This window comes from Hemiscyllium ocellatum, chromosome 18 (genome assembly GCF_020745735.1).
Source record: "Hemiscyllium ocellatum isolate sHemOce1 chromosome 18, sHemOce1.pat.X.cur, whole genome shotgun sequence".
In the NCBI taxonomy this organism is placed as follows: domain Eukaryota; kingdom Metazoa; phylum Chordata; class Chondrichthyes; order Orectolobiformes; family Hemiscylliidae; genus Hemiscyllium; species Hemiscyllium ocellatum.
Window position 1 is genome coordinate 58,803,659 of NC_083418.1, and position 24,241 is coordinate 58,827,899.

The following is a 24,241-nucleotide window of genomic DNA, read 5'->3' on the forward strand; positions in this document are numbered from 1 at the left end:
ACAGATATAGTTCGCTTTTAACACAACTAAGTTGGCTTCCCTTCCCCCACCCCCACCCCCCTCCCGCCCCTAAAATAAAATTTAGTGTAATGCAATGGTACAAGTTGGTAACATCAAAGTCCATAAATCTAGAAATGTAGCGGTAGAAGCACTCGATATTGGCCTAACTGATGGCCGCTATGTTGACCATTGATGTCTTGTAATCATCCCATGGCCAACGTGTATCAAATATCCATCGAGTCTAGTTGTTCTTGTTTTAAACATACAGAAATGCCCATTTACAAATAATACACCGAGTGAAGAATTTCAGTGGGGGAGGGGGAAAAGAACGTTTTGTTCCGTTGACTTCACACGCCAGGCACCACACAAGTCCACGTGGGTCTTCTCAAAGTGAACGTAACGGGCGCAGTCCCAGAACAAAGATACCTTCAGAGTTTCCTCTCAGAAACAAATACTGCTGGGCATCTGACTCTCCACAGTCTCTTTCCACACTGCCTTTTTACTGCAATCGGGGCCAGTACTGAGACATGTCCGGTTCGCTTCCTGGCACTTGAACAGGCACAGACACTCCAGGGGAGATAAGTCCTAAGGAATCGAACCAAAAGTATTATTAAAACACGCAAACAAAAAAAAAAACAAAATTTTTAAGCTTGCAGCTTTTGTTTTGCACGCGATGATTGTTTTTTTTAAAAAATCTAATTTTACATCAATAACAATGATGTTGTGCAATGAGACAATTTTGAAATCCAACAAAACAAAATCAGAAGAAAAACACCAGTATTTATTACCGGTGAGTGCCAATTCCCCAAACAATTCAAAAAACAAAAATAACATAACTTGTTTATTATAAGACTTGAACGCTCCGGTCCTCAGAGGCTTTGGGGAGCTTTAATAATGTTTGCTCAAATCTTGATGCTATTTTAAGCTCTATGTTCATAATTAACTCGAGCGCTGGCAGTTTCTTTTGATTTCTGGATCCAGCAGAAATGGAGGAGCCCATCAGTCACGGACTCAGATAATCATACAGCACAGAATCAGACCTTTCGGCCCAATTTGACCATGCCAACCACGTTTTTTCAAACTAAACTAGTCCCACTTGCTTGCATTTGACCCATATTCCTCTAAACCTTTCCTATTCCTGTACCTGTCCAAATGCCCTCTCTTGTACTATCAAATACTTACGCAGCATAGTTTGAACAGGATCCGATTGACATAATTTGCTCATCAAACAAAATTTCTAAGTTCAAATAACCGGTTAATTCGTTCATAAACAGGTCAGGCACAGCATCTTTAGCAATCGTTGAGAATCCATTGTACTTGTTTATATATCTTTGTCAAAATATTCAATCGGGAAAAACTGATGGTTTAAGAGGATCTAAATAAGTGGTTTACAATAAATGATTTTAGTTACAGAGATTTCATTACTGAGAACTGAGGTTATTATTCAGTTTAATTATGAAGTCCCACTAGTGATCTATCCTAATATCAATGAGGTTGTGTGAAAGGTGCTGACGACATGTCAATGGGTCTTCTCCATAGACTTACCTGTGGATGTGGCCCCCGAGGTGCCCATGGACTGAGGGTTCATATGTGACTGCATATGAGGCGGCGTGTACGTGTCATAACTGCGTCCATTAACTGACGGACTGTTGGGCAGCATACAGGAATAAGACGGCGTTTGGCTGGACACTGGCGACTTTCCGAAAAACAAATGGAAAACACAACATCCGTTTGTGCATGCCGTAGAGAAAATATTTAATGGCTGTTGATTCTGTTTGCACTGCTCCATACTTACTTGCATAGACAGGTTGTTTGCCATGCTGAAACTGGGCATCGGTGGGAGCGCGCTGTAAGTGTTTGTAAGGGATGTGTCTGCCCGACCCAGCATTGCACCTGTGGCAAAAGAGGAAACTGAAAACAGAGGAAGCGAAACTGTGTGTTAGAGACAAATTGGAACATTAGAGCTGACTGATAAACCCAGCGCACGAATTCACATCAATTTATCACATTTAATCAAGTATGATATGAATGTAGAAGTGTGGCTTGGTTATTTGCAGCCCAGTCCCGGCTACCCAATTGTCTTTGTGATAGGATCCCGACACCTTTGCTGGCCAATCAGAGGAGCAGGAGAAAGGCCTCTCGGTCACTGGGGCCTGTCTTACTCTTTCGTTAGATTATGACTGAGCTGCAAAATAACTATGTTTACCAAGCTTTCTGCTACTAACAAGGGTCATGAAGAACCCTTCTTCTCAACATCTCGTCTGAGATGTGGTGACCCTCGGGTTAAACCACTACCATCCCTGCCTAATGAGACGGCAGCACTATGGTCTGGCAAGACTTTGGCGCATTTACCTGTTTACTGAACTAAGGTTTATTCGACTCAATATTAACATTATCCATGACCCCAATTCGAGCATGAGCAATTTTCGAGAGGTGAGTTCCAGATTCCAACTGCCCATGAAGAATGCACCGGACGTAAGATGTTACCCTCTTGCTCTGGACTTCGTCCGAAGAGAAAACTGCTTCTCTCTGTCTACCACATCAAAGTCAACTCTTTGGGTTCTATTCAGCCTGAAACGTGAGTCTATACTCTCCCGCGTGGCCACCTTTCAGCCACTGGAATTCTGCTCTTTAGTGTGTGTGTGTGTGTGTGTGTGTTGGGGGGGGGGGGGGGGGGGTTCATAACCCGCTCATTCTGAACTCATTTCAAAGCTCCCTCAATAGATGCAGCCGGACTGTCAAGCAAGTTGTACAAAACTTAGACCATGTTTGCCATGTCCTGACCAGTCACTTTGGCGCGCAGTTGGATTGAGGATCTCACCGACTCAAAGAACATTAGGAATGTAGCTAGTCACTTTTCTGAACTATGGAATTCAGATTTATAATGCCCATCTAATTTAACTATTGAATATGGTTGGTGGTGGTGAGGTGTGGACAGGCGGTGTTCGATAAATGCGCGGAGGAGGGGATGGTGTTAGAGAGTTGTGGCCAGTGTTGACTGATTCAGACGCTTTGAATGTGTAATGTAACAAACAACATTTCAAATAATTAATTGCACAAAATTTCAAGGGATAAGATTGTTCAATATTTATTAATAGTCTGTCCTATCCATTTTTATATAGTCGCCCTGACTCAACTAACGCCCATTATCTTTTTTTTAAACCAAAAAAAACTCTTTTATCAGATGGTCCCTTATATTAAAATTAAACTCATCAGCCGCTATTAAAACACACTGGGAAAATTCCGCCTGCAAAGGAATGCATTCTATTAGCCCTGACCCAATTAAGACTTCAATCCCACGTAGAACATATTTCTATTCTTACGATGCCCTCGGGGGGTCTGGGGACAAATGGGCCGCATAAGCAGATAGCATTTTAACATGTCCTTTTATTGTAATCACTGCACTTTTCAGTTCTCGGGAAATCATAATTACTAAGTCTGAACACTCAATTTATTGCAGAAATAATGTACGTGTCATTCTGTTCATGACGGAATTTCAACCTTCATATTAACAATATTGATTGATAATTATTGCAACATTACCGAGAATGTTTCTGGAGAAAATGTTGACGATTTTAAACTTGTTCTCTTAACACTTTCCCTTCTTTAATGACTTAACACTTCTTTTCTGGGCTTTTTTTTTAGATTGATAATGTGCTGGTTTCCGTCAAAGCACCCACCACCCTCTGCCCTACGCCCCACCCCCTCCCCCGCAAGCCATTATGATTGTATTTCTCTTGCGTAGCTTGGAATAACGCACAAATCTAACTTGGCACATTGTCCTCACCGGGAGTTGTGGGCTGTGGGATGGGCTGATAAACACTGGTACTGAAGCTGCTGCTAATGGGGATGTGGCTCGGGGTATTGCTAGCTTGTCGTCTCTGGTTCCTCAGTTTTTCCTCCCGCCTCCACTTTGCTCTTCTGTTGGAAAACCAAACCTGCAGAAAAGTCGGAGAGAGAGAGAGGCGAATGAGTGTCCAACTCTAGGGAATAAAAGGAAGATGTGCATTTTTATAGCGCCTTTTGCACGTGTCTTTTATTTCCACAGTCAACATCTTTCATGCCCACAAAACACCCTAAAGCACTTTAAGCCAACCTTTTTTTACGTTTATTCCCTATTGTAACATAGGAAACGCGCACAGCAAGCTGTCACACACAGCAATGTGAAAATAATCAAACATCTGGTTTTGTGTTGTTGGTTTAGGGATAAATGTTGGCCAGAACAGCTGGGGTAATTGTCCTGCTCTTCTTTCGAGTAGTGCAATGTAATCCTTCATATCCATCTGATATGACAGGAGTTAAAGGTTAAGGTCAAGATTAGAGTGGTGCTGGAAAAGCACAGCCGGTCAGGGAGCATCGGAGGTGCAGGAAAATCGACGTTTCGGGCAAACGCCCTACATCAGGAATGGAGTTAAAGGTTAAGGCCTCACTTAAAAGACAGCAACTCTGGCAGTGCAGTGGACCCCAACTACTTTATTACTAAGGCTAGATTGCTACCAACTGAGCCTTAGCTGTCAGAACCTATGAAACGCTTGAAGAGTCCTCACTGTTGCTAAGAAGCAAACACATACAACAAGCTTCCACCAACAATATGACGTTGATCACCGAACCTTTTTCCTTGTGATGTTGATTGAAGAATTATTATTAGTTAGGGCAGATGGGGCCTGGACTTATTGATGCACCTGAAAGATGGCACTCCAAACACTGTGCCCAGTGCTGCACTGGAGTATCTCCTTAGCTTCTGTGCTCTAGAATCCAAAGCAATCAGCCTCAGTGTGATTCAATTCTTTCAAGTGTCATCTATGTCCCAGTTGGTCACAGTCTTGCTTCTGAGTTACAAGGTTAGAGGTTCAAGTACCACTGCAGAGATTTGTGCAGAAACATCCAGCTTGACACCTGAATGTGCTAGTGAAGAGGTGTTGCTTTACGAGTCGCTGGTAAAGAGGCCCATTTTCTTTCTAAGGTGGACATAAAAGATCGCATGGCAATATTTTTGTAGAATATAAATGGAGCTACTCTTTTCGCCCACCCATGCCGTCCAATTGTCTTGGCCAAAATCTGCCCCTCAACCAACATGACAAAAAAAAAGATTAATTTGGTCATTATCTCACTGTACTCTGTGAGAGTTTGCAGTGAGGAATTGGCTAATGTGTTTCCAACATTACAATTCTGACTGACTTCCAAAGGGTTCATTGGCTCTGAACTGCTTTGAGGCGTCCCGTGGTCATGAAAGATGCCATCTGAAAAAAAACACAAGTCTTTACAGAGGTTAGAGTGCTGCCAACAGTGCTGCGCCTAACTCAAATACAACAGAACAAAGAAAATAAGCAGGCTATGGTCAGAACTTGAGAAACAAGCTGAAATATCAGAATGTTTCTGTGTTTAAAATTGGATTTCTGCTTGTGCAATATATTTCGTGGGCAATTCAACTTCGAGGAGTATGCAGTTGAAATGTCCACTCTATGGTATGCTGAAAATGTGTTGCTGGAAAAGCGCAGCAGGTCAGGCAGCATCCAAGGAGCAGAAGAATCGACGTTTCGGGCCTGAGCCCTTCTTTGGAACCCACTCTATAGTATGCTCGAGCAGAGAAGAATTCCAGACCTTCGTGCAAATCACAGGCAAAAATTGACACAGTTCAAAAGTTATTGGAGTCCTCACGGCAAGGAATTACAAATGTTTACCTTTCTGGATGTCTGAAACACACCAAAGGGCTTCAGATGTATTACTGTTTACAATGTAGTCAACTTGACTGGATGAGTCACATTCAGAAACTGGCCATTGGTTTACCTGTATCCTAGCTTCCGGGAGATCTATTTTGGCCGCCAACCGTTCTCTGGCAAACACATCAGGATAATGAGTTCTTTCGAATTCTGGAAGAACAATTTTTTCTTTGTTTATTTGTGGGTCTTCGAAATAAGGAATAGCAAGATCATCCAATAGCTAAAGCATCGAGGATCGAAACTTTCTATTCTCCCTCGTTCTGGTGCTCTCACTTACCGTGTGTCTTTGTGGTGCACACTTGCAGTTCGCTTCTCGTCTTATCTCTCTCTGTCTCACGCACTCCCTGTCATTCACTCTCTCCACCCTACTGAAATTCTTACCTTTCTCCAGGGCCTCGATCTGCTCCTGAGTGAAAGATGTTCTGTTTCTCTGCAGTTTCCTTTTGAGTTGGAGCCTCATCTGTGCTTCGTCTGAATCGTCGCTATTTGAGTTGATGGAGTTCGTATTTTCACCGCCTCCTTCCTGTTGCTGACAGCCATCTGGAGCAATAACGGAGGAAGCAAGACCAAATTAAAGGAACTCGTCAGCCTACACGGACTTTGGCGTGAAGCTAATTGGAACATTAGTTTTAATAACGAACAAAGAAGTAGCAGCTTCCTTTACAAATACAGTTGAATTTCTCAATCTCAAACTATGACTGTGCAAAGTTACAAATCACACAACACCAGGTTGTAGTCCAACAGGTTTAATTGGAAGCACTAGTTTTCGGAGCGACGCTCCTTCATCAGGTGGTTGTACACCCCAGTCCAACACCGGCATCTCCAAATTTTGACTGTGCAGTCTGCGCGAAATGCAACGGTAAATTATTGGTCTAATCTCTTATCCTCTGGTTCCTTTAACATAAGAAGTTCCAAAAGTCAATATGATTTGAGTTTCTAGAAAGAATTCATCCCCATAAACTTATTTTTGCATCACTTTCATTGTATTTCATAACTTTACCCGAACTTTCTCAGCAGAGGCCATTCCTTCTACCAGCCGAATGGTTCAGCCGAATAGTATTTTTACATGCTGTACATATTATACCATGCTCAATTAATTAAACAAGCAAATCTGACTTAGGAAAAGGGATCTGAAGATCAAAGATAGCAAAGAGAAAATGAAACTCCAAGCATCCACGAAGATTCGTCATGGTTCTTGGCCACTTGTATCTTTGTGGCAACCTGCTGATCAGGTGGTATTCTCATGGGTCAAACAGCCACCTGATCACTGGGTCAAGTGTGAGACCACTTGAAGCAAATAGAGTTGCATCACGTTGTTTGGCATTTGACTGTAACATCGCTGCATGCCTACTGCAAACTCACCCTTTAAAAATAATCAAGCCAATTTGGACATTCTAACAGCTTCCAGAGTTTAACGTGGAATCTTCGTCGGTGTCGGGAGGAAGTAAACGTGCATTTTGCATTAAGTACCAGTGCAGAAGTCCTTTTCCATTGACTATAATGGGGGAGGGGTCACCACTCGCCTTACTCCATTGTACTTTACGAATAACGGTTTGAAAACGCATCTATAGTCGAAACGTAAACCTGAAATTTTCTCTTCATTCCTAGTTATTCCCAGTAATTGGTCTGTACTTCCTATTGCCAGTAACCTTATCAAAAGTTTCCCTGTCAAGTTACTTTTTAACTTTAGATATTGTGCGTTCCAGAAGTTTGAACGCCAGCATTTCTTCATCCTTTGATGTAACTAGAACGTTACATGAAAGCTCATAATCTCGATCTGTAGTTGCTAAGCACGGGTGCAATTATATCATCAGTAATAACAGCCTATAATTTTCTTATATTTAGAAGAAACCACTGTTCACTACTTGTGATACCTAAGTACTTTTAAAAAGGGGAACATAATTTGTGACATAATCTGTGCTGCAATAAATTCAGAGCCGATGGTTGAACATTTCGGTTTAACCGAGACAGTCTCAATTCCTCAGATGCACATTTGCTGCAAATAGGGCAAAGCTATTTCGATTGGCTAAACAGCTAAACAGGTCTGCAGGAGAGTAACTGTCAGTCCACACTCCACGTTATTAAACTCTTGCAACAATGCAAGCACAATCCTGTAAACATCTGTCAATATTACTGCTCAGTGACATTTTTGCAAGGTTTATGAGATGACAATTTTCCTATGATTCATGGTTGGTCGAATCCTTTTAAAGCGCGATTCGGGCTGAAACCCAATGAGAATGATTCTATCAAATGTCCCTTTGGTTTACGATATTCCCCTGATTTTATTTTAAAGTCCAGAATGTTGTAAGCTACTAGAAATGATCTGTTTCGCCTTGCTCGCTTTTAAGACGCGGCTTGTTCGGAATTTGTTGAAATCTGTTTGTCAGCTGTATTGTAGGACACTGAAGATTAAGGAATTTCCCTTAAAATAGAGATTTTTTTGTCCATCTTTCTAACCACCATATGGGCTTTTTTTTTCATGTCTATTGCAGTGGCCGCCAACACTTGAATAGCCTTTCAGGCGTACAATGCCAGCAGAGGACGGAAACTATTAAAGTCCCAGGCCAGAAGGTTGGCAAATTTTCGTGGGCAGAATTTTGAGAACACAATCGCTGGTTATCGCGGGAACACAACAAAAGGATTCTCTTAGGCAGGCAGTACTCCACATTGTCACACAACGACCACAGTCAACAGACTTTTCAGCGAAGTATGTTAACCTTTGTACAACGCTGTCATTAATCACTGTCCAGAGAGTTGGAATGTTCAACGCCATTTAGGCTTAAACATTCTATGGGAGGAGAATGGGCATTTGGAGGAGCAGTCTGAATGGGAGTCTATGCTACTGTTCTGTTTTTTTTTCAACGGGGTGGGTGGGGGGGGAAGAAAATCTCATTTATTAAAAGTTAGAAAATAAAAAAACCCACGCGCTGCTGTTGCATTATTTTCCCTTTAAAACATTTTCTTTTCCGCCGTGTGCTATGATTACCTCATGTCGAAATGCACCTAATTTCGCTTCTCCAGGACTAATCTTTGATGTGGCCTTTGGCGGCGCAAACTATGATTTGCCGCTATCATTGTTTCCATCTTCCACGCGTTTGCCCTCCAAAGCATGTGTGCAATTTTGTGAGGGGAGGTGGGCTGGTGGGGTGGAGGTGTTGAATTTGGAGCCTCGCGATAATCGGGCCCCCCCCCCCACCCCAACCTCTTTAAAGAAATTATCGCAAATTCTCTTTTTTCCCACTAAACTGGAAGTTAGACGCTGCGCTGAATTTCTGACCACTTGCCCCGAATCACCGACAGCCGATACCCCACCAAGTCCTTGGTGGGGTATCGGCTGTCCTTTATCCCGTAGCATTAAAAATACATTTCCACTCGCGCCTTTCCTTCCCTTCTAAGCGCATTCGGGCGCGATCAGGTTCTTCTCTCTACAGTCAACAGACAATAGGTGCAGGAGTAGGCCATTCTGCCCTTCGAGGCTGCACCACCATTCAATATGATCATGGCTGATCATCCTTAATCAGTATCCTGTTCCTGCCTTATCTCCATCACCCTTGATTCCATAATCCTAGAGAGTTCTATCCAACTCTTTCTTAAATGAATCCAGAGACTGGGCCACCACTGCCCTCTGGGGCAATACTTGGCGACGTCTAATCGATAATTAAGGTGCACACGCACTGGAGAAAGAAAGTGCCGTTAAACAAACGAATTTATTAGTCCACATTGGATGCAATAACGAAATTATGTTTGTAAATTATCTTTAACACTTCTGTAAATAACTATACTTCACAATACTGAAACATTCCGCATTCTATATTAAATGTATTTGAATACAGGTGAATGGCCATGTTGTCAATGGTTTTAGATACAAACCTAATATTCTGATTCCCTCTGATATAAAGGGTGTACAATAATTTAAAAGTAACACACACACAAACCAAACGACAGACAATTAAGTTATCTTTCTTTTATGTCTATTTTAGGGGCGGGCGGTTTGCAATCTCTTAAAGAACCAGTTGAATACCCTGGTCCCTGTTGCTGTTACTCTTAATCCGTAAAAAGAAGGATAAATGTGCGTCCTATTATCCCACAGCCAGACCAACTGACGCTGGGGTTAGGATTTGTTTTCTACAATAATGCGCTGGGAAATAAAATCATTCCTTAGTTTCTTAGTGTCTTAACCATTCACGCGGAAAACGAGCAAGGAGATAGCAAACGAATTGCGGCGCTTCTCAGTGCTCCAGCCCAGATGAGAAATACTCTGCCCTTCCCCATAAACCTTGTGAAAGGGAAAGTGTCTAAATCCTATAGAAGGCTTTAGCCATATAAGAGAGAAAGAGAAAAAAAGATAGAAAAAAAAACCTGTCACAGCTATCCTTAAAACCCTAATTCGCTGGAGAATGCCTCACTCCCCTACTTGAAGGGTTGGCCAGATAGTGATGTCTCTCTTAGACTATTGTCAGGCTTGATACTGGTATTTTTTCTACAGCTGGCTGACATGAATCAGCTTGAAACCATATTCCCCCTTAAGAGACCTAATCCTGACTTGTGCTTCCAGTAATGGACTTTTAAAAATCTGCTCAAACATCCCGACACGAGGTTGGGGGTGGGGGTTGGGATTCGGGGTGGTTGGGGAGAATTAAGAATCTGCGTATATATTGCGAATAAAATTCCGTTAATGATTTGGAGGATATATCTGTTCTATTCTTGTCTCTATAAAGATTATTGAAAAAAGATATAAACCCAGTTCGTGAGGACTTTCAGTTGAAAATAATTGTCTCCTCGTGTTAATCCTGTGTTTTAAATGAAATGAAATCAAACTCTCTCTATTAACACCGCTGGCATTTTTTTTGTCAATTGGAATAAAACTTTTAAGAACGCTCATTCTGGCTTCTTTTAAAAGTTCGTTCAATTTTATTTACCTAATCGTGTAACAAACGTACAAATCACTTTAATGCGTTTTAGTTTTGCAGCCCGGTTCTTGAGGTACATACAATGTCCTCATTGGCACAGCGTCAAGCATTCGGACCTACACAATTTGACTTCTACACAAGTGTTAGACAAACTGAGATAACTTCGAATTGCAGGCAGTCAGCGGGTCAGAGGGATAATGTGTCAGACATTTCATCAACAGGAAGGAAGCGAAATTACTTCGTATATTTAATTGGTTCGAATACTTTCCATTTTGTATATTCCCTTTATTTCAGTGTCAATGTGACGCAAAGCATGGTTCAGATTACAATTTTGCCCCTCAACTTCCTCAAACCGTTTAGCAGAGGCAATTGCACTTTAAAGAATGTGTGATTTCATTACACGTTTGATACCGCTGTTCCAATCACACTATGCAGCATGAACGTTAATGATCAACATTGACAATGGGATTAGGATTGAGATTTACTTTTGCATTTCATGACTTTAGAGTTCTACAACCTCGCCAAAACGATTGTCTGTGATAATTTTTGAGTTGAAGGTATAACGTCAGTTTTCTGTTCAAAACTGTCCAGATACAACATAGCTATGACTGGTGACACAACCTCTCTGTTGCACGTTAGAGACATGATTACGTTTCATGATCAGCTGAAAGTAGGGTGAAACCAGTAAGAACAAAGACTAGTGTTAATACGGCGCGATTTTCATAACTTTAGGATGACCCAGGGTATGTATGTGTGTGTGTGTGTGTGTGTGTGTGTGGATATATAGCCAATGAAGTGTTTAGAGTGTGTCACTACGACAATGTTGGGCACGTGGCAGCCTATATGCGTACAGCAAGCTCCCACAAACAGCAATATGATAAAGGCCGGTTAATCTGTTTGAAGTGATGCTGATTGCATTGCTTTAGAGTTGGTGATTAAAATAGAGTTATCAAGAAACACAAGGAAACATTTACAGGGCAATGGTGAACAGGTGGGCTGATGAAACCAAACGAATTCTTCGATCAAAGAGCAAAGGGCCAAACGCATCCCCCTATTTTGCTTGATACAATTGTTCGATAATTTCGTGCCTGCAAATCGTTATTAATCTAAATTTTATATTGATTCTAAACTACCAATATTCAGCGTTTGTCATGGTCCGAATTGACGAGCAAAGGTCCGAATGTAGAGCAGTCAAAGCTCAATATGTCTCCATGCATGGCTTGCACGGTACTGACAATTCATAGGGAGTGTCAAACACATCCCACCTCCACCAAAATCATTAACATATAATTGCAGTAAACAAGTTTAGATTTCCCTTGCTATCCCTAGAGATTCCAATCTAAAATTCACCTAAAATACCTCATCAGTTTGAACAACCCAAACGAAATAGGCCCAAACCAAACTCGAAGAAACGGCCCCAATAGAAATGAAATAAGTTTCATCCGTTATTGCAATCTTGATCGGTAGAATACAAAGATCACATTTTAGATCAAGCAATTGTAACAACTTAGGACATCATTATTAATCATCTTATCCAATATCTTCCAATTACTCCAGAGCATTGACTTCAGTATTCCCACGTTTATTTTACGCAGTTAAATCATAAGTATTATAGTCACAACAAAATGAACTTCTGAAATAAAAAAAATTCTGCTGAAAGTTTCCGATTTGTAATTAACATTGATACCCTTCTAACTCCTACTCTTAATATATGGGGCTATTCAATGCACCCAGAAAGATATGACGGTACTTGGACATTGTCACTCGACTATCAAGTCTCTCAGCAAAGGCTATGTTCCCAGGTTTGTTTGTACTCTTCCTACTGCGATGAGGGGAGAGTTAAAGTTGTTTAGAAGTTTGGACTTTTAAAGCGCCCTTGTATTGTAATACACTCGTTGTTAGTTGTGTCGATGGCTTCATTAAAAGTGCTATAACAAGCTGGGGGATATCTTACAGAAAGCAATGCGCTGCTGTGTATCTTTCTAGTGCCCTTCTTATATTGTTTGCTTCTCAGAAAGCTGACATGTCTAATTGGCAAGTGGTGCGATATGGTGTCCAGGGGTCTCATGTGTAACATTTCTACAGCTGTCTCCTAGAACTAGACGCTTATTCATGTTGCTTAATGAGAAACAAAACGCTCTCTAATGAGCAATTACATAGCGACAGAATTGTTCCCATAACAAATTCTTGCGTGTGGCTGAAGCATCCTTTGTACAATATATTCCGCACACTGTTGCTGATTCTGTGAACAAAAAGCAGGTTGTGGACGGGACACCTCCTCCCCAGGCTGATGACTGTCAAGAACAGGCTCACTAATGACACACTGGATACAGAAAATGATTCACTTGTCGGTCTCGCCCACCACCTCCACCCCCTACCCTAATCCAAGCCACTAACATCACATGCAATTACACTGCAAATTATCTCGCTGCTATCGCGATAGTAAACATGAGCTAACCTTAAACATGAACGACGTCAGCTCCCCAAATGACTTAAAGAAGGTTATATGGAAAAATCTAAGGTCTGAAAACCACATACACTTATAGTCATGTAGCACGGTTTATAAAAAGGTTATCCATATTACTAAGTACTTTTTAACTCGGTAAGAATGTGCATTTGTTTTTAAAATGAGTGGTCCTGGCATTATTTGTGTTTTCAGTGTGTGGTTCTCGTGAGGTTACTCAAGTAAATGAATTTGCTACTTCCTTTCGCCCTCGCTAACTACACATACACGATCTCCCCCATCTTTATCCAAACTTTTCAAAGCTAAAACCATTGACCAATAATCAGGAAGTATTTTCCAAAAATTAATGCTTTCTAAGAGTTATCTGGGACTTCCCAACTGAGTGTTTCATTGCGAAGTTTAATTGGTTTACTTTCATGATTTTAACTGATGGATTGATATAGCACGTATTACCATTTTCATTGACGACCAGTGACGTCGCACAATTCAAGTTTGAATTTAATTCCAGCTGATAATGTTCCATTTTCAAAAGATTAAATTTAAGATACTCCTGCGATTAACTATGTACTTTGTGTTAGCGTTCTGCGTAATGATTAAATATTATTGTGAAGTTGTGAATAATGTAGCCATATTTAACAATGAGGACAATGGGAGCATTTATATGCCCAACTGAACGGAAAGACAATTCCTCACATCCTGTCTAATTTCTAAAATTCCGGTATGAATGTCCACTGTTTTTCTGACCTGGAAGAAATGGGATGGGGGTGATTGAGGTGATCGGACAAATCCGTCTAAAAATAAAATTGTTGATCTGCTGAACGCTTGGAGTGAGTTTCCCGTTAAATGCAATCCATAAATGCAAGGTGTTGTTGCTGGTTACAGTCTTACTGTTCCTAACGCTGACAGAGGGTGTGTAGAAGACCTGCCCACTATACACATTGGCCACTTTCAACGTTCAGATGTTCCGACACAAAGTCAATCTTGAAATGCATAAAATGCATTCCTTCAAGAGTTGCATTCTGACATTGGCACTTGGCGTAAAATAGACGTTCGTTAATTTCATCGCAATTGCGTACTATTCTGACTTTATTGTCATACATCGAATGTCTGGAAGAGTGTTGCTATTCTTTTCAGATATCAGAACGAAAGAAAACAGCAACAGCGGGTTGCATTGGCAGAGGAAGATGAAAGGCACTGACTCCTCACTGTTAGATTAGACGAGGAACAATTGCCAAACTGCAAATGATCTATTATTTTATTCTTAAAATTTGTTGTATAACGTATACCTGCGCTTATTTTGCCTTTCACCTTAACCTAATGTAGTCCACTTGCTGAATAGCTAACCAAAATAGCCATATATCTGAGTATCACAAGCTGTCCATCGAATCAACATACCCAAGAACATTTTAGATTAGCTCTCTGTCAGTTAGTTAAAGACTGGCCCTCGTAAGTGTAACCAGCCAGAGTTCCTTACCTTGGTTGGGCTGTCCTGGCACCGAACTGCCCGGATACCAGCCTGGCCGGGTACCCCATGCACCTGTCTGACCGTTCAGCATCCTCAGCTTATCATACATCCCATCTGCTCCCATCTGTTGCTTTTCGCTAGCCAGGTTGCGAAGGACTCGGTTAATCGATGACACCTGAAAGCCAATCAGCCACTCTTCTTAAATATCTTTCCGCTCTTAAAGTGAACAATTTGAATGTTGAAATTCACAGATGCCCGTAATTAGCCCATGAAATTTTTCGTAAAAGTAACATCCAACTAAATATACAAGAATTATGATTGAACATATATTAATTTAGTCTCTGATACTTTCAGTCTTAACTGCGCATCAACCACGTTCGTAAAGGTTTGACAAGAGATGTGTTCATTTGCATTCATATCATTAAACAGCACAAAAGAAAATAAATCACAAAAGCCAACGATGAGTTAAATTTATCTGTATATCTATGTGTGTGTGTGTGTGTGTGTGTGTGCCTGTTGACACAGTCTTGCGACTGAATGTACTCCAGTTGGTATCTTCCATTTCACTAAAGTAGCGAGCACTTAGATCAATCGGTACGAAATTCAAGGATAATGTTTGGAATAATCATTGCAATCAGGATCAAAAAATCTGTACACTTCGCCATATTTAAATAATTTCACTTCATAACATCCACATTTTTCTATCGAAGGGACAAGCAACATTTATTTAAATGCAACATCTCTGAGTTAATATTCCGAGGGAATATTAATCTAAAGAATAATCAATGTCTGAGGGAACTAGTTTCTTTTTTTGCCTCCGCCGTTGCGGTCTCCATGATAATGAAATTACACATATGCTTTTATTTAAAAAAAATGTTTGAGCAAATGAGGCATACTTTCTGTGTGCAGTCGTTAGTGGCAATAAATAAATCCTTCCCTCCGTTCAAAGTTAATTAAATGTTTTACTCACACTTGGTATATTGTCGTTAGTACAGACCCCCTCAGAGAGCAATCTGTCTCGAATTTCCCAAGCAAAGATCGACGGGCACTCGCGTTTGTACTGAGCGATCTTGGACACAACCTCAGGAGTGGCTACCCTTGGTTTACTCCCTCCGATTGCCCTGGGTCTGATGGATCCAGTTTCATAATACCTGCCCAGGATTTTGCTGACACAGCCGTTAGACACCTACAGGTATATATGGAAAAGGGAAAGCATGGCGATAAAAAAAAGTTTTACAAATAAAGTGGCTATTTTTGTTTGATAATGTATATTAATATGGGTATATGAATATAGTTAAGCAATGTTGAGCTTACTTTTCGATTATCCACTACTTGGACTTTTGCATCAGCATGGGTCTACAATACAAAAATATACCTTAAATGGCAGTGGGAAACGTACCAATATTGCATTGATTTCAAGAGAATTTCTGGCGCGTGCCAAAGTTATTTAAAAAAAGTTTCAAACTTATTTTTTTTGCATCAACATTGGGTCTACAATACAAAAATAAACCCTTAAATGGCAGGGGGAAATCTTACCATTTCTCAATCGTTTCAAGATAATTTATTGTTTTTTTTCGCCAATTTTGAAATAAATCACTTTGAAGGTACGAATGCAATTTTTAGGAAGCATTTTTGGATTGTAGAAAACCCCTTCTAGAAAATGATTCATTAAGCTGATTGCATATGCAAACGGTAACACTGACATCCTGCATGCGTTTCAGGTCGATTTGCAATGATGTAAAGATAGACGTATTAACTGATAGATTGCTACCTGGAGAATCCTTGATATATCGCAGGGCCTGGCTCCGCTATGAGCAAGTTCCACAATTTTCTGTCTCGTCGAATCAGGCAATGGTCGACCATTAACAAACACTCCGCCGAGCTGGTTCACTCCACTGTGACCTAGGGGTAAAGCAACAGCGAACATATTCAACGGCCGAGACCCAAGAGGTACACTCGGCGAAGTTCTCTGCTCACAGCGCCCGTCCTTAACCCCGCCCGAGATCTCAATTGTGAAACAAAATCTGTCCCGTAGACTCGCACTCCTGCTCTAAATGTGAAAAGTGCCAATCAAAACGGAATATTTTACGAGCAACGAAAACGTCGGTGCGCTAACAAATCATCACAGCCGATTTAAGTACGATAAACCACTAGATACAGGTATTGCAAGAAACCAAACAGCCAACGGAAGCAAGATTTTTGTCCAGCTAATCGAGCAGCTAACAATGCCTCTTTAACTAACAATGTAAAATCAACTGCATCCAACGTTACACATAACACGTTATCTTCCCGGAATTACAACAGATGTCCGAAGCACCAAAACAAACCATTCTTTTGCTTGTTAAAAACAGGAAAAGTTCAGTAATTGTCAGTTTATAGAGACTCCGAACCTGAAACTCAGGCTGCTAACAGTGTCCCTGGAGGAAGCTCCCGGCTTAAAGAGGACCTGTTCTCTTCTCCCTAGGAGCGCCTGCTAAATTGGCTCCAAAAGCCCAGCCACTTAGCCATAAATAAGCTCCGAGTATAGGAGGGAAAATGATGAGCTTTGCTGACATTTGTCTCGAAAATCAAGCTAGCTGCACGTCAACTTTGAGCTTAATTTCTAGAAATAAGCGGAAGTCTCCATGGATAGTGCACGGAAGGATAATTGAAAAGATCAGTCCCAAACACTTGTGGCAGGCATGTCACTTTATGACACCGTTCCACTTTGAAAATCGGATCGTCACGACAAATAGAAGCATGATAAAACGTCCCTTTCTGTCCGCATTTGTATATCATTCATAATGTCTTGGGCTATACTCATTACCCTTAAAGGAAGGCTTCATTTTAAGGTTGCCTGGGGGCTAGGCGCGATCACGATACCGGGAACGCGCGCCCTACTTAAATCAATACTATTTAAAGACGCAAAAACACCAGCTTTTTAATGTTTTTTTCTTTAAAATCAAAAACTTAACCATTTAGCATTTTAAGCACCACATGTAATATATAATTACAGCCCATTATCATCCGTGAGTTTTAAAATGTGTTTCAAGAATCACAAGTACACAATTACATTTAGCTCTCATAATCATTTTCTTACCACCTGGCCATTCCTTTCTTTAAAATAAAATGGCAAATGATACAGCTATTATCTTGGAAAATCTATTAAAGTCAAAAGAACTCTTTTGTACAATTTTCGCACTCGTTTGAAATATTGTTCCAAGTAGGCTGTGCGCGTTCTTTCAAGCAAAGCTTGAATTCACATATCACACACCGAAACAGGACCTCAGTCATTAAACAAGTTGGCATTTTCAAACAACAGCAATAGGTGTGAATCTCTTACAGAAAATCATCAGCGCAGGTAACTGGAGCATTGACGCCCATTTATGTGTGGGAGTATCGAGTTCCCTATTAAAAGACTCGCTGTGCATTCAGCAGTATACCTTACACTGGCCAACGAATGCTCAGGCCTTTTCTGCATTCTCAAACCGCCCCTCCCCCCACTCCCTTCCACGTGCAATTTTCCGGGTTTACTTTTTAAGAGAAGGACACGCACAAGCAACAATTTTTTTTTAAAAAAGACACAACTTAATCACTGCACTAGTCTCTGTACTGAGGCGTGGAAGAATCGCCCAGTGGCAATGATTATGCGCCCTGTATTCTATTGCAAGTCATCTAATACAAAACCATATGGTGGCAATTTGGATGTTATGCAGCATATACACCCAGGAGTTATTAGCACAAAGCCCGCAGAGCCCGCCGCGACCTTTAAACAAACTAAAGGCTTCACCCGAATGATATCTCCTCAGCAATTCGCACAACAGCTTACTTGATCATACACACACATCCCCAAATTCAATTAATCACATGAAGATTGAAAACAGGGATCAGAACTTTTATTTATATTTTTCGCTCTCAAGAGGATGGGGTGGGGGGTTAATTTGCATCAGCAACTGAATGCATTTTCCAACAGACGAGAAAATAATCAGTTTTTATTTATTTTGGAAGAGTGAAATGTGGATCAAATTGCAATTTATAACCGCAAGATGAAAAGGAATCGTGGGTGCAAAATGAACAAAGAAATTGTAGATTTGTAAGCTCATGATTCAGTCTTGTAGGGGAGTTGGGGAACGTTGAAACTGAACAGAGGATGTGTTCTTACAATAGAAGGATCCACAGGTAATCTGGGTGATCATACTTTTTTTCTCCCCAAATTAGTAAATTTAGCTAGTCATTTTAGTTGGAAGTTGAGCGTCACATTTATTGAAGCTGATAACCCTTGCTACAAGAGCCCTGGCTGACAATCACTACGGTTACATCTCATACTGACGCTGAAAATTGCTAGTGAGGTCTTGGTTGGGCAAGAAAATCAAGGTGCTTTACTGTTGATGACGGAACCTGCATTCTTTGGCATTAACACTTGAAGTGCGGGGGTGGGGTGGGGTGGGTGGGGGTGGGGGGGAGCGACCTAAGCCTGACACATTAGTATTTGGCATTAGTTCTGTGATTCATAGAAGTACAAGAAGCGTCACTTACTGTTCTGCATGTTGAACTGTTACACCAGAGTCCCACGCGGCTTGTTTAGTGTGTTCTAATAGTAATAAAACTATGCGTTAATCAGGGCAAAGTCACAATCAAGGAAACATCTGCAATTTGAGAAATTTGACTCCACAATATTCTTTAAAGGGAACAATTTTAAAAGAATTGGCTAAAACAAAGCAAATAGGTTACACAGAGGCCAAAGGCGGCTGTATTGTATGTACCTCAATGCAAAGCCAGGAAGTTTTTTGATATGAAGGGGTTTGAAATGTTCGATATTTAAAGTGCTGCCCGAATGTAATGATATTTGAAACTTGCCTGAAACCTGTGTTGACAGCCTGTGACCACAGGCATCTGTTTGATACTAGTTAAAGTCTTCCCTCTATGGAAAAAGAAAACAAAAAAAAAGTTTATTATGGCAATCTGGTGGGCGATTTAAATATATATATAATCGGATTATTGGTGCAGTTTCCTGAAATTCCCTATTTAGACCAGAAACTGCATTGAATCATTCCGTAACAATCTGACCGTTTCAAGGTATTTGGCCTTGTTTTACGGTCCGCGAGAAGGATGCTCAAACATAACAAGGGGAACCGGTCTTTCTAAGTCGGTGTGCCCATCTTGTGCAAAGTACCCTCCCCACCCCGTCATCAAGTTACTTTCAGGAAGGCGGAAAGAATTTACGCTCGAATTCTATGTCACATTGCAATGCAATAAAGGCGCCCGTTTAATTCATCTCAGGGACTTCTACAGATGTCCGTTCGAAAAATTTTATCACCTGGCTCGGGGTTCTCCAGTGTGAGAAAAATGATGATACCGTACGCTGTTCGCACCACTTCAGGCTCTTCCAGGGAGTGTGTGGAATACTGTTTCAAAGCCATAAGCATGCGCGTAAACTGGCCCCATCTCCCATACTTTGTGAAAACAGTATGTGGATATTTCGCTTCTGTTTTGGGCGGACTTGTAATATTTCATCATTGACAACTCTGCACATTTTTTCGGCATGGTTCATTTTGCTCAATTTAGTACTTCAGTGTTTTTATTTTTGGGTGAGGGGTGTGGGCAGGAACTCGCCCTCGGGCTAAGTTTTCTCCCCCCAAAAAGAACTTATTAACGCACTGTACTCCATAACGTACTTTTGAACTTAGTTCCTCTTGATTAACTTTCTTCCCTGGTCTTTAGATCCTCTTTTATGCTTAGGTATTCTGACACACGCTGTCTACCTCGCCTCAGTGCTTAAAAAGTAGTAACGGGAGGGGGTCAGCGCTGATCGACAATGGCTACAGAAAGTGAACAATGCTTTCTATTCTGCTAACAGCCCATACCCAGTGAGTAACTCCCTCCTACCAACCCCCCCCCCCCACCCCACACACACACACACACATAGACACAGACACACACACAGACACACACACACAGATACACACACACACACACACACAGATACACACACACACACACACACACACAAAATCCCTAATCAGCAACATAACGTTCAGTTAAACGTAGCGCGTCCTCTCCCACTCACATTCATTCAAGGTAAGGGAGAGGACAGAGGAGAATCAACTTTCACTATCGAACTGTGAGCAGTTTTTTTTTCAGTTTTGTTTTGCTGTTCCGCCCTCCCCCTCCCCAAATAAAACAAGTAATTTCTGTTATGAGTATCTGGAGGTAATTATGTTGCTGGTATTGGGTTGTTAACGGTTGTAAAAAGACACAACAGCTCCGTGGGGCGCTCAATTGCAAGAAGACAATTACAATAAAGGGTCTATTCAAGGGGTTTGCTAAAAGAGGGGTACAATAACGAAATGGACCAGCTTTCATTTTCCTTTTACCTCTTTCTCGAAATACCTCTTTCTGTTTCCCTTTGCCACCGTAAGTAGAAGGCATACTCTAGCCCCCAACCGCACCCCCACCCTCCCCCACCCTCACCCCACTCTTACATCTGACCTAAATTCCTGCAGCCTCGGTTTTCCACCCTCCCCTCTTCTTTCTATTCATCAACACACCACCGGAAAATAATTTATAGAGTAGCTTTGTTATCTATTCCTGCGCACACAAAAAAAATAAACTTCAAACAAACACTTTCTCCCAGCATGCAGACTTCCCTGCGTAAATATTTACAACAGCCAAGGGAGGCTACCTGATTATCCACAGCAAGCCGGAGAAGCCGGGCGCTTTAACTCCCTTGCAGCCAGCGGAAGCCGCCGCTGCCAGTCAGACTACGAAAGATCATTTGTGCTTTCCCGCTTTATGAAAGGGCCGTAACATTTGCAATTTAAAAAAAAGAGAAAATGCCGTCTTTTGACTGCGGTGGGGTTTTCGTGGGTGCAGGAAATGCTTTCCTAATTACTCGGCTTGCAAAAAAGGAATTCATCACTTGATGGAAAGTTCACACGCCGTTTTACTGCCTTGTTAAAATGTACTTTAAAATATATATATTATACAGACATATATATCAGCAATTGCTAACTTCCTGATCCATTTCAGGGCTAGGATTTTAAGACCACTCGTTACTATTGTCCCTCGGTACGTAAATGAAAACAAGTGCTGAACAAGCAGTTGTTCCTCACAGGCCCAGCCTGATATTGGATACTGCATCCGTCTTTATGTATTTACACGTTTTATATATTCTACGTATTTACAAGTAAGTCTAACAGTCGACACCAAATACACAGGGTGTGATCTTATTGTATCCAACAGCCGATTCCGAACTAAACTGTCACTCTTTTGCACGGCCCAGTCTTTACTCAACGCTGGCCCGAGACTAGACGATATGAAACAGTGATATATTGTATATATTTATTTTAAAACCCAATAAATCCCACAACAGCCCCCTGCTCCATACCTCATTTGTTGACTTTATTTTCCTCTTTCATCCACATTCAGAATTAGCACCACTAAACTTGCGTGCATTTGAACAAATGTAGAAATTCTATATTCTTCTCACCTGAGCCAATATTTCCTTGTTTTAACTATTAAGATGCGGTCAGTTTACAACTGGAACACTCATGCCTACAATAATGGGGAAACTGCGCTGATTATTCCTACTATCAGAAATTCGAAGGCTTATTTATAATGAGAGGCACAGAACACCTCGGTTCAGCGCTCGGTAAATTATAATAACATCGAGTAGTTTCGGCAAATTTAAATCTTACAGAGACAGCTCGGTTTACATCTGCACTTAACTGTTCAATATCTTATTAACGCTTGACGCGAAAGCTGAGTAAATGTAATATTTTCGCTTGTAAGTGCGAGTGGTTACGAATATCTAGCCCAAAAATAAAACTGAGATGCTTGGTTCTCTTGTCAGACCATGTTCATTTTAAATGGCTATAAATTATTTTAGTGTGAAATTATAACAAGGAAAGTTTGTAATGCCGCAGGATCTGGTTTGAAACGCAAGGAAAGAAAACATTGATCAAATGACTGCGTGGAACCGGAACCGAGAGAGGACCGCTCATTTCAATGCATTTGCTTTTTAACATGAACACATGCAGTTTGGTGCTTACACACCGAGGCCATTAGTTCTCGAGAAGGTGAAGCACGTTAATAGCTAGATTTTGTCTTTAAAAAAAGTAAAGCCCCTAACGGTTGTACAGAGTTCTGACGAGTTTGAAACACTCGATGCAAACGGCACTAATGAATCGGCTGATTACTTAATTCAAACTGACACAATGCATCATCGGGTCATTGCATCTTCATCAAACAGCAAGCTTTGGCCTAAAGTGACTTATTTTACTCTTTCTTATCATTAATAAACATCAACTACTTATAAACATGCAGAAAAAATGACATTAGACAAGCCCACAGTCCAGCATCTCAAACACATTTCGCGTCTCCTCTCAGAAACGCCAATTACATTTGCCTGGAGGGAGAATAAAGGGATTTTGCTAAATTCTCTGGTGCATCGTTCCGAAATTATTCATTTTAATGGTGAAGTAAATGGATGCGTGACCGCCGAAATTGATTAAAATGGCCATTAACAGTCAAAACGGCTTGATAGCAGGGGATAAACAATCCACAAGTTAAAACAAGCGAATGGTTTGATGCAACGACCTAGAATAGACTGAATTTCCTTTGAGTTTCCCGAAGACAGTCCATCTATATGTGCCCCTTTAAGAATTGCCCGTTGTTTCATTGTGGTATTTCAAAACAATCCTTAAAATGATCAAAGTCGTTAAAACCTATAATATGTCGCACTAAATCTGAATTGGGCTATAAATCATAGATAGAAGCTGAATGAAACTTATATTTGTCTTGTGATAGAGTAATGTTAATAAAGATGCCCCAAAATGCACTAAATTAAATGTAAGAAAGCAAACAGGCTCACCTTTATGAGGCATTCTGCGTCGCTGTCAACACGTCCAGCAAACAGTTTAGAAGGAATATGATGGGCGACTTTTTAAGACTTGCTAGTGGATTATAGTTTCTCCACAGAGAGAGAGAGACAGGGCAAATTCCTGCGAATGAGACAGAGATTGACAATAAAATCTGCTGTCACTAAAGAGAGGGAGTTGTTGAAGCACGCGGAGATGGAGAGACAACGGAGGGGAAAAAGACAAGAGAGGACAGAGAGAGAGGGAGAGAGAGAGCACACCTAGCTGATTGCGGATGGTGCTAGTTGTATTAATGTATGTCTGAATTCAGGAGGTGCGCTCGCCTCGCCTCGCCTCCACTTCACTGGCCCATTAGCAGAGGGTGACCTTTGTCATCATCCGCAAGCAAAACACTTCCTCCCTGCGCCTCAAGAGCGGGAAATGCACTCTTTCAAACCCACTAATCACTCCACACGGTTTTATGCACCACATGCAAATGCACACAAATAAATATTTCCTTATGCAAAAAAGGGGAAAGCGAGCACGTCGGGCAACCGGGTACAAGAGTCCTCCCTGCTATATTCGTGTTCCCTGCTGGTGTGTGAAGCTTTTATGGACATAATTACAGTGTACACAAAAACTTTATGTCAGGATTCGGCTAAACGGCACCGGTGTAATGTGTATGAGCATATGGGGTGTTTGTGTATTTTTTAAAATGCACCCAAATTTCGAATTGAATTGAACATTTTAAGACGCTTTTTTCTAAATTTGGGAGGTTTCGTAAAAACTGGGAGATATGAAAATATTAAGACGGGAGGAACCGTCTTACGCATATTTAACATATC

General features: G+C 41.1%; 1 protein-coding gene across 5 annotated transcripts; it reads right to left on the reverse strand.

The window, feature by feature from the left end:
- Positions 1 to 499: 499 nt before the first annotated feature.
- Positions 500 to 23,423, reverse strand: LOC132824243 (paired box protein Pax-6). Of its 5 annotated transcripts, none has more exons than XM_060838558.1 (11): positions 23,411 to 23,423; positions 16,331 to 16,461; positions 15,874 to 15,915; positions 15,530 to 15,745; positions 14,569 to 14,734; positions 6,102 to 6,260; positions 5,788 to 5,870; positions 3,788 to 3,938; positions 1,796 to 1,911; positions 1,546 to 1,696; positions 500 to 585 (listed from the first exon to the last, which is right to left on the reverse strand). In XM_060838558.1, exons 1-11 carry the CDS (start codon positions 23,421 to 23,423, stop codon positions 500 to 502), a joined length of 1,314 nt encoding a protein of 437 aa, XP_060694541.1. The 5 variants fall into 5 exon arrangements, with proteins under 5 accessions (XP_060694541.1, XP_060694544.1, XP_060694542.1 ...); XM_060838561.1 differs by lacking the exon at positions 23,411 to 23,423 and adding an exon at positions 19,075 to 19,084 and having other exon boundaries at positions 15,731 to 15,745; XM_060838559.1 differs by lacking the exon at positions 23,411 to 23,423 and adding an exon at positions 19,075 to 19,084.
- Between the last annotated feature and the right edge of the window lie 818 nt (positions 23,424 to 24,241).

Bases quoted from the DNA above. Each gene is read 5' to 3' on its own strand.
- LOC132824243 (XM_060838558.1), bottom strand. The intron at 14,735-15,529 runs GTGAGTAAAACA...ATTGGCTTTCAG, and splicing joins CTAACGACAATATACCAAGT to GTGTCATCGATTAACCGAGT. The intron at 5,871-6,101 runs GTAAGAATTTCA...TTGTTCTTCCAG, and splicing joins GATCGAGGCCCTGGAGAAAG to AATTCGAAAGAACTCATTAT.